The sequence below is a fragment of the Arabidopsis lyrata genome, assembly GCF_000004255.2.
Source record: "Arabidopsis lyrata subsp. lyrata unplaced genomic scaffold ARALYscaffold_8, whole genome shotgun sequence".
NCBI classification, from domain to species: Eukaryota; Viridiplantae; Streptophyta; class Magnoliopsida; order Brassicales; family Brassicaceae; genus Arabidopsis; species Arabidopsis lyrata.
Window position 1 is genome coordinate 19,610,506 of NW_003302548.1, and position 11,187 is coordinate 19,621,692.

The following is an 11,187-nucleotide window of genomic DNA, read 5'->3' on the forward strand; positions in this document are numbered from 1 at the left end:
GCATATTCTCTTAAGAAAATTAATAATTAGGTGTGGTTGAGAAGTAAGGAAATTAACAAATATGAATTAATAAAGGAATTAATTTCGTTTTAATATTGCCATAAATTTTTTCAGTTTGAAATTAATAAAGGCTTCATTTATTAGTTTGAAATTAAGACAACATCCCTAAAATTGCTTATCCAAAATCCGAATAGAGTAAAACCGGATCAAACCCGGATCCAAAAGACTTTTTGCAAAAATCCCCTGTAAAAATGTATATGTAGATATGTGTGATATTAACGGGAACAGACCTAGTTTAGAATATATTTAATTACCATATTATATAGTACGTATATAAAGTAAAGTTCCACACAAAGATATGAGGAAATATGAATCTTATAAAGGTTACGTAACTAATTACCATATGAAGAAAGAGGCCCTTTTTTGGGAATTACATTTTAGCGTGCAAGAATTTTCTGCAATTAATGGTTTGTTTTGTTCAGTGAGCAAGCAAAGTCTCATCCCTCCCACCCACATTATAAAAAGGTCTATTAAAGTATAAACTTTCATGTTTTTGGAATAGTGTAAAGTTGGTTTTGTATTCGGATTTTGGTTAGAAAGTAAACTAAATGTAAAGATGTTAGTTTTAAGTTTTTATGTTTGTTTATTTTTGGTTTTTAGTTCTAAGCATTAAAAAAAATCATCTATAAAATGGTTTTGACAATCATATGTAGTTAGAGATTGATATATCTATAAAATGGTTTAGCAAAGAAATTTTGGTCTCTTAACTATATGAAAAATACAGTATACGACAAGTGACTTTTTTTTTAATGAGGAAAGTAAAATCTCAAAATAACCCACCAATTATAGAAAGTTAGTTTAAAACTAAGAAGTTGGATTTGATAGTAAGGAAAAGAAAAATAATGAGGAGAAGACGATAAGAATGAGATCAATGACATGCGAACAACGTTGGAGCTCTTATTAGATGTTGTCTTTGCCAGGCGAACTTTTCTGTCCACGTAATTTCTCCCAACCCTTCTAATTATTCAATTAGTGTTGGACTTACATGCTTGATGCATTGCATATATAATATATCAATATATGTATCCATGTGACCATGTTTATGCATTTTGGGTTTAGAGTTTTATAACATGATAAATGCAAGTTTCAGAGTTAATAAGTGTGTTTTTGTAATTTTGGGTTAGATATAACTAAATTTCAGGTCTATTAATAAAAGATTTTTGGCAATCATACCAAATAATTGTCTATAGTTCCTTTCCTTTTTTTTTTTTTTTTTTTGTTCAACATCTATAGTTTCTTTCCAATTTCCTTTATCAGATAAGATTTAACTTTTGTACCAAAAGAAATATGTAGAGTCGAGTACCCTATCAATTAATCAACATCAACAAATTATTTCGTAACAATGAAGCCTTTATCACCACATGTTTTTGTCTCTCTCAACACCATAAATTTTAGTGCTTGAAATTTGATAATGGACTACTCCATAATCTTTGAAAAATACTAGAGATTCAACTTAAAATACTAGAGAAGCACATGGCTTAATCTTATTTCACTTTTTCCTCATCTCTAATAGTAGAAACAATGAAGAAGCCGAAGAAAACTCATACAACCACCCTCACTTTCACGATGGCTCCCGACAAGCCTTCATGGACTATTGATTCTTCTTCATCAAACAACTTCTCATCTAAGGCTATATGGGACTCAGACCAAGAAAGTTGGGAACTCAACATTGATGATTCATGCCCCCTATGCTGCTAAGCTACATAATCACGAGATAATCTTACTCTCGCACCATCTGGATTGCCTACTTCTCTGGTCTGCCCTTGTAGCACCAGCCACCAGGTGCTTTCGTACTCTGCAAGAGCCAGATGCAAGGAAGCATACTCCTCTCATTGCATAACAAGCCTCCATTTATGAGATCTGGCACGAACGATCAGAAACAGAGCATCGGCACCACCATGATCCTTTTAATCCCAATGGGGTCTTTTACTACGAGGATTACTTATATGAATCCCACTTGTTTTGTTTTTAGTACTAGGTTAAGAAAAATATGATGAACACGTAATTCTTCATTAATTCATTAGTTTTAATACCAGGTTTACCATTACAAGTCTGATTTTAGTAAATCTTTCCGAGACATTGGCCAGAAGGACCTTGCTAACAAGACTTTGCAGTCAATCTATAGACTTCTCATATCAATCAAGACTAAAGATCTATCTTAAGATCTAACATAATGAAATCGACAAAGAATGGTTTATCCCAACCAGATGGTAACCAAATTACAAAGGACACTGCTAATACAATAAATAAAGCCTTTCAAGAGCACTAAACTAATTACCTCATTCTACACTATCATAAACCTTTTGATGTATTCAGCACTGTATTTATTGTATTAGCAGTGTACTACAACCATTCTCATGATACAGGGGAATGAGACAGCCTAAATCTCAATCACTCTCGACATGACATCAACAACTACTTAATTGAATGTTCCTTCTAGTTAAGTGAATGATATCAAAAGAACCAAAACCCATATAACACTGCTCAAATCTCTACTCTTAGTTATGATTTGTCTTCAAATCAGTCTCAGTTTCATAGCAAATTTCAACAAGTGCTTAACAAGTATAAAAGATTAGTAGAAGAGATACTAAAGAACAACGGCTCAAGACGACTACATTACACTACTAATCAATCTTCAGATTCAATCATGTAACGAATCTTGAAATGCATTCAAAAATGAAATCTTGAATCTTTTGAGACTCATACCAAGTTGATAGATTATAGAAATGAAACATTCTAATTGATCCCAAGAAAGGATTCAAATTTGCAAAAGCCAACAATCCTCAACTTCCAAAATATAGTATACTAATACCAAATCCTCAAAATCAAATACCAAAAAAACGATAGAGAACTCAAAAGTAAAACCTTTATCACTCGTTAGGAATATCAATGTCACCATTGTTAATTTCTTCCTGAAGATCCTTAGGGTCTTTACCATCAACAGTGCAACCAACAGAGACACAAGTTCCCAAAATCTCCGTTCACTTTTCCATCTCACATTCCTTTAGGCAATAGATCTAGGACGCATTATCTTCGCAATCTCAATCACATCATCAAACGAAATGTTGCCATTATGTTTGATGTTCTTCACTTTCTTCCGATCTCTCTCTGGCTCCTTGAGGGCCTTGATGACTAGAGCCGCTGCGGATGGAACCACTGTGACCTTAGCTTGACGATTCTGAACCGTGAGCTTCACGGTGACTCTAAGACCTTTCCATTCTTTTGCTGTCTCTTTGGCGATGTCTTCTCCGATCTTTTTCGGTGCGAGACCGAGTGGACCGATCTTTGGAGCGAGTGATGACGCTGCTCCGACCTCACCTCCGGTGACTCGGACGTAGACGTCGACGATTTGAGATGGATCCAATTTCGGCGGCATTTTCTCCTATTCTTCTCACTCACTCATTCACTCTCTGCTTCTAGGGTTTCGTCTTTTTAAGTAGCTAGGGTTTAAACTGAAATGACGAATTTACCCTGAACCGAAATCAAAACCATACACAATTGGTTGATTTCGGATTTTTTGTTTCGGTTCGGTTCAATATCCGAGATGTCTGGGCTGGTTTTTCAAGGGTAATTTGGGAAAAAGTGTTTGAAAGCCAATTTTCATGGGTCTGGTTTTAAAGTTAATGGACTTCTTGTGTTACTATATGTTTTTATAAAGACGGCCTCATAAGGTCTGAAAGCCCAAATGTTCGGCCTTTGCGTTGAAAATTTCACTCTTTATTATTTTCATTTTTCTCAAGGCTTTATTTTTTTCTTAGTCAAGAACTTATGATATGGAATTGATTCAACATTCCATTAATGAGATGCCACAGTTTCGAAAAGCCACAATTTAGAAAACGTATAGAAGTTCAAAGACAAACATTCTGGTGTTACCAAACGCTAATTTTGGAATAAATGGTCGTTGATTGTTGTTTGTTCTTCTCCACGAAAGCAACTCTTAGTTTTGCCGAGAAAGAAGCTTGACGGTTTTAGGTTTCTTATTACTACCCCTTCATGCAGAATAAGCTAACCCTAGGATGTTCTTGCTTTCACTAGCTAGTCCATGAATTGTTTTTATGACACTTTGAATCTTCTCTAAGATTATGTATCTAACATTAAATCTTCTCTAAGATTATGTGCTTGCGAATTGAGTTCGTTTATTTCACACTTGGTACTAGTCTAGTACGTAGAACTCAATCATGCATTATGTGTTAAGAAAAATAGTCTGAATAACTAAAATTTCTTTATATGGATGCTTGTTTCCACACACAGACACAAACTAACATTACTTTTGTAAAATCATCCATGTTATGCTGAATAACAACAAGATTGGTTCGATTAGATTCATTAAAATTAATTCAAAAGAGTGGTTGACGACTAGCCATGGTTGTTGACGTCAAAGATCAAGTTGACGACTAGCCATGGTTGTTGGGGAAATTAATCAACTAAAGTCTACTAGTTTCATCATGTTCGTTGAGGTCGGAGTTGATTGTTTTCATGTTAACCACTTATTAAGACTCACACACACACACACACACTCATCACTCAAAAGTTAAGAGTGTAGCTAATTCAACAAAACTATCATCCTCTCTCTTTATCTTGGTGGTATATCACAAGAAGAATGAAATATCACAGAAAGCTTTAATCTAAAAATTTATTCAACAAAAACGTTCTTCTCCACCTAACTAAAAAAAGCTATCCAATCTTATGTAATTGGTCAATTATGGCATGTCCCGAATTTTATGCAAGTGATTGGACCGGATACTTTTATCACCTTTGAGATAAGGAATATACGCCATACGCTTCCGGATTAATACACTGGATTGTGCTTGAAATTTTCAAAGAGGAATGGGTAAATCTACATACACACATAAATACGTATGGAGAGCTAAGAAAATTGATCGAAGTTCAAAGGATGAGCGAAAGATAATGCCAAATATATATATATGTATATATTAGTATACGAATTTTACAGGATATGTTAATGAGGTTTGCTGATGTACATGCATACGTATTTGTACATTCATTTCAAAAGATATCTACATAGTGGTCTCATTAATCTTCAACCCGTTTGTTACAAGGATAATGAGAAATTCAGAAAATTATTAATATGTCCCGTCAAAAACCTGCATCACACTCTTAGAGTTTCATAAACTGTTGAAGCAATGGTGCCGCTTAATTTGCACCATAACAACAAATAGTAGTATCGTCAAGAAATTCGATACATCACTAATAACATTCTAACAAATGTGGTACAGATTTTTTTTTCTTTGTAAAAGATGAAGTTGGAGAAAAATCTGTTACAAGTCTCTTTTTGATACCAAAAAGAGTCTCTCTTTGAATAATGCTGATCGATGACATCAATGATCTTTGATGGACCAACTGAATTATATAGTATATAAAAATTGAAGTAGCATCTAATCGATTAAATAGAAAGCTTCTCGCAATTCAAATATAAAATAGCCCAATGATTCACCACTAACTTAAACAAATTGTGTAAATCATATTCCACTTTTTTCCCTGAGCCTTGTGACTGTATAGCTGTATCTATTTAAAATATTTTAAGTTATTGGGTCATTTATTGTGTTATGGTTTTACCTCGTAACTTTCTGGACTGGATAACATGATTGGACAATTCATTTATTTTATTACTTTTTGGCACCACTTTATTATCATCATCATCACTATTACAGCGCAGTATTTTAACTTTTTATTTTTCTAATCATTATTATACTTGGCTACTTAATTTAAAATTTAAAATAATATCTATGTGCCCACTATGTCGACATCTGAAAAACACGATAAATAATGCTTTTATCCGTTTTCTTAAGCGAATAACTTTCCGATGTGACTGAAATCGGCTCTAATCTTAAGTACACTGTTTCCAAATTATTTGTAAAACAAATAAAATGACAATCCATCATCAAATGATCAACATAGACCTAATTATTTTTGGACACATCAAATATGAACTAATTATAAAACCTTAATGATGATTTTCAGCTTTGTTTTAACCATCTATGGTTGATTATTTCATACAATATGGAAAATGACGCTTAGAATAATATTGACCGTATAATTTTTTCAATACACAACAAAACTGCGTCGTCGTAACAAATAAAAATTCATAAATTAAAGAAGGAAATAATAAAAAATGAAATAAAAAGAAGTTTTATTTGAGCAAAAGACTAAACAAGCAAAGTAGGACCAACAAGAGTTTCAACGTTCAACGAATCTCGTGACATCAAAAATAAACCCACCCGCAAGTATATCTCACGCGCCGAGACCAACCGAGATAGTACTATTATCGAGATGATGAGAAAATAGCGAGATGGTACGAGTCTGTCGCGCGTGAGAGTGACATTGAGAGAAAAGAAAACGAAAGGACTTAAAAACCTGAAAATCCAGCTGGCGATAGATTAACGCGTTTAGATCATCAGAATAGTGGGTCCTCCCTTCACGTGGCACCCATCTAAGGTGATTGATACTACGTGTAATGAGATCGAGTTATTATGACACGTGTTTTGATCGTAGAGACTATGCTTTTGTCTCTCTCTTGGAACTGGGGAAGGGAGAAAGTGAAACCGACCCCACCCGATTCACGACAAATACTTGAACCAAATTATGGTTTTTTATGAAAATTGATATTTTAAGAGGTACGAAGAAGAATCTATATTATCCATTAAAATTTAAATTATTTTTATTAATATCAAGGAGAGTCAAGAAAAAATATTTGGGTGTGACCGGTGTGGTTTAAGAAAAAAAGAGAAGAAAAATAAGAGAGGAAATGAGAAGAAAAGAAAAATAAATAGTAGAAGAAATTTGTATATTATGTATTTATGGGAGGAAATTTTTATAGTTGTTTCTACTGAAAAGTAGAAGAATTGAGAAGAATTGGTTGGTGAATAAATTCTTCTTGATTGGAGGAATGACAGAGTAATTGAGAAGAATTATTTTTCTTTCCAATTCTTTTCCTCTATTTATAACATCCAGTCACACCCTTTATCTTCATCGTTTAATTTAGGTTAAATTGAGGAAGAGCTTGATTCCCTCCGAAACAGAGCATCTCCAATTGGTAAAGATATTCATCTTTGGAAACGAAAGAATGACTCCTACAAGTGTAAATTCTCCTCACAGGAAACTTGGCACTTGATTCGGGAACATAATCCAGTTCGTGAATTGTGGAAGTCGGATTCACACACTCAAGTATTTTATTAAGCGGGAAAGATTATTCTTGAGGGACAAAAATGAATGTATAAAAAACTTATGGATTGTTACGAAAATTGCTATATTATTTCTTTCGCGAGAGGAAGATCCTCTTTACATGGCCATTGGCCTCTATATTTATACATAGATAAACGACATTAAAATGAGTAATTAAGTACAATTATTTCTTCTTAAATGTGTCCGTTTTGATTCTTCGGCTTTAATGCTCAACGTTTGAATTTGAGTTGACTCTGATCTTCATGGGCCTCGCCTCTTTTGGCCCAAGTGTCCTTGAACCGACTTACCCGTGTCTTCTACACTGAACTCGTGTCACAGTGCAGTCACTTCGGATTCTTGAAATGGTGACAACCACTTCGACCGTCCCTTCGGCTCACGGGTCCAATGGGCTTCATCCTTTATGGGCCATTATCTTGATTACGTGGCAATCTTTGGTTGGTCTCGTACTTCTGGTGCGGGATCCGACACCAACAATTAGCCCCCCAAGTTCTTCGAAGTGCTATTCCAATTCGGAGGACTTTAAATGCTCAAGTGGCCAAAGATTGCGCTCGAGAATCTTTCTGATTTCCCGCCGAAAATCTCATCACTCCTTTAATTTCGGCACTAGCCATTTTTAACCGAGTGACATCTGTCATCATTATGACCGTATATTGATTAATTACTATTAAAACGGGAAAAACCTTCCCACTTCCCACACGACTTCCGAGGCGGTTTCATCATTAGCTTGAGGTAACTTCTTTTCACCATTACTCTCTTCTTTTACTTTTGTACTTTAATCAAAACCTCTCTCTTCGTTCCTTCACCAAAACCCTTCTTCGCCGGATCTTGAATTTGTCTTTCTTCCCAATGACTTCTGATTCCGATAGACCCGAGTCCCCGTCTTTCGATGAGAGGCGTTCTAGCAATGACGAGTGCACCCGCTCTGATGATATTGCCGGTCCGCACTATAGGTCCACTTGTACTCTTCAATCCCTCGAGCGGTTGAAAGAGCTTTGCCGGATTCCGCCGGATATTATGGCGGAAGCACAAATAGCTTCCCCCACAGAATCCCCAGAGAACCATCGTGATGGTTACTTCTGTGTGTATGAGATTTATTTCAAAGGTTGCAGGCTGACCTTTCCTCTTCCCGAAGCCCTAGTTCTATACCTAGCGGCTCTTGAAATCGCTCTTCCTCAATTGACCCCCAACCTTCTCCGTACTATTCTTGGAATTATAACAATTGCGGCGGAGGCCGGTTATGTCATCGGAGTTACTGAACTAAATGAGCTTCTGAGCGTGAGAAGTTCATCGAAGAAAACGGGGTATTTCTCAGCATATCCTAACGCCAACAGGAACATCATTTCACATCTTCCGAACAAGGATGAAAATTGGCATCATCCTTGGTTTCTAATTAAGAAAACCCCCGCTTCGATTGGAAATCTCGCAGATTTTCTCCCTTCGAAGTGGTCTGCGAAACCCGGTAGTGATTAGGTTGCCCGTATCTTTCCCGGTTGTTTCTTTATCTTTATTGACTAACACCGTTGTTTCATTTCGCAGCTTTCATCGCTTCCAACCTCCCATCTGAAGAGTTCATCGAATTCTTCAAAATAATTCTTGAAGGGGAAACCCTTTGGAATTCCTTCACTCTTGAACGATTCCTAGAAGCTAACTACAGACTCAGGATGAGTCCGCCTGGTCATCTTCACCAAATTCCTCCCCCTCCCTCAACTCAGGGAATGTCATCTGGGCCCTTGCGGCCAAACGTAAGTTGCTTTCCAAGCCGATGGCTGAGGCCTGCGAGGAGAAGAAAAAGTTTCTCGCAACTTCTATAGACAAGAAGGACTACAGCAGGACCTTGCTGGTTGATGATGGCAGCACCGAGGGAGCCCGATCTGTCGCTTCCTTCAGATTAACTCCTCGTCGCGATCGTCGCGACTCACATTCTCCTCGGAGGGATCGATCTCCTCGCCGTGATTCACCTCGTCCTCCCCGAGATGATTTTAGTAACAAACCAATTAAAAACTTGGTTCGCCGGAAGAGAAACAAGTCCTCTCGCAGCGATTCTTCTCCGCGGAGGGAAAAGTCGAGGGCCCGGACTGACCGCTCACCTCGATCATCCCCTCCTCCTGAACCAATGGGTCCTCCACGACCGGTTGATATGTCTTCCTCCTCCCAACCTGATAGTGGAAAGACTGCCCGGAGTGCGTCTCCGAAAAAGGGAGATTCCGAATCTCGAGATACTTCCTCGAGGTTAAAACCTGCTCTTGTCCCTCAAGTCAAATCGCTTTCAGGTTTGGTGATTCATACAGTATTCAACGTTTTTTTTTATATTTCCATTAAGATTCCGATTTTTACAACTCTTCTTTCTTCGCAGCTATGGAGACAGAAGGCAGCGTCTTCCGATGCTTTAAGACCCGTTCGGGTTCGATCTTGCCAGATTTCAACAAATGGCGCCCTGCAATTCGTGAACGCTATTTGCTTCACGCTTATCACTCATCTCGGGTTAGTTCCATTTTTTTTTTTTTTCTTTGCATTGCCATTCTGCGAACTGACTCACCATCCCTGGTTCATGTGTAATGCCAGGCTCATAGCGAATTTAACGACATGATCGAACATTACGAAGGGTTGGTCATTGGACGGGAGAAGGAGATTGACATGTGGAAGAAGAAATTCTTAGCTCTTGAGGCTGACCTCAACTCCTCTGCTGGCTCAAAGCACGATCTGGAGGATAAGGTCGATAGGTTGACGTCGGAGCTGGCGCAGGTAAAGGGGGAACTGCAAGACTACTATGATCGGAATTACAAACTCCAGGACGAACTGTCTGGTGTTCAGGGTAGACTTCATGAATCCGAATCAACCGCCGACACCCTGAACAACCAACTTATCGAGCTTGACGCGAAGTACAAGGCGCTAGCCAAGTTGCGTGATTCTGAGTTGGCAAGGTCGGCATCGAAGGCCAGAAAGGAGGTTAAGGGACGCGGGATGGAATTGATCCAAGGGGCCATTCGCTTCATGCAAACCGAGAAAGCTAGGTCGGACTTGGAGTCAGACATCAAGGAGCACGAAAGCAACCTGATTCTGCTGGACCAAATCCATGAAGCAGATTTCTTCGAGGAGCAAGAAAGGACTGAGCTGTCGACTAACCTTTCTGAAAAACGGAGTCGCTTGGCAGCTCTTCCCACTTCGGCCTTCAACCCGCTTGACTTCGAGGCATTCTTTACTGAATCACCTCCTATAAGTGAATCGGGTTTAGACTGGGCAGGTAACGCTTGGCTCCTGTGGCTTACCTTTTTCTTACCTTGTACCTTTGATTGATTGGAATTATTACTTCTAGGCTTAAGTGAGACGGAAGACGTTGTCCCGCCCGCAGCTCCTATGGTACCAGAGGTCACTCCGGAGGTTGGTTTTACCGCGGAGGGTGGTCAGGGAGCTTCATCCGATCAAGCACCAGTCAAGGAGGTGAATGAAACTTTGGTTGCTGAGCCGGAGTCCGGAGTGGAGATCACTTCGTAGTGGCTGCGTCCACTTTAAATTGGGGATTGCCCTTTAAGACTTAATTTATTTTTGGCCTAAGGAGGCTTTATTGTTTCTTTTGAACAAGATATTTGCCTGAGGAGGCTTTTAAACCTTTCTAGGTTGTGACCCAAGGGGGTTTGGTTAAAACTATATGCGGGTTTGCAAAGTCCGCTTTTAACCTTTTGTGGCCTTGTGGCAATCCTTTCGAGATTTTTAGGCTGATCAGACCTTTCTCTTTAAAATGCGAGAGCTGAGCTCGGCTTAAGGCGAGTTCCCCACTTCGGGTTTAGTCAACTCGGTAAACTTGTTGGGCTTGGGCCTTAGAAACTTTTGCAGTTAATGCGACGGTTGCTCTTTCCCTTCTTAAAGAAAACGGCTCGTCTTTTAATGCAATAATTGCCTTTTCTCGATTTTCCAAAAATGGTTTAA

At 38.1% G+C, this 11,187-nt stretch overlaps 1 protein-coding gene across 1 annotated transcript; it reads right to left on the reverse strand.

Moving 5' to 3' along the window:
- Positions 1-2,751: 2,751 nt before the first annotated feature.
- Positions 2,752-3,476, reverse strand: LOC9300773 (60S ribosomal protein L12-3). Its single transcript, XM_021016053.1, is given in 2 exon segments — positions 2,752-3,065; positions 3,068-3,476. Coding segments are annotated over 2 exon segments (504 nt in total). The 5' UTR covers positions 3,437-3,476; the 3' UTR covers positions 2,752-2,930.
- Positions 3,477-11,187: the final 7,711 nt, after the last annotated feature.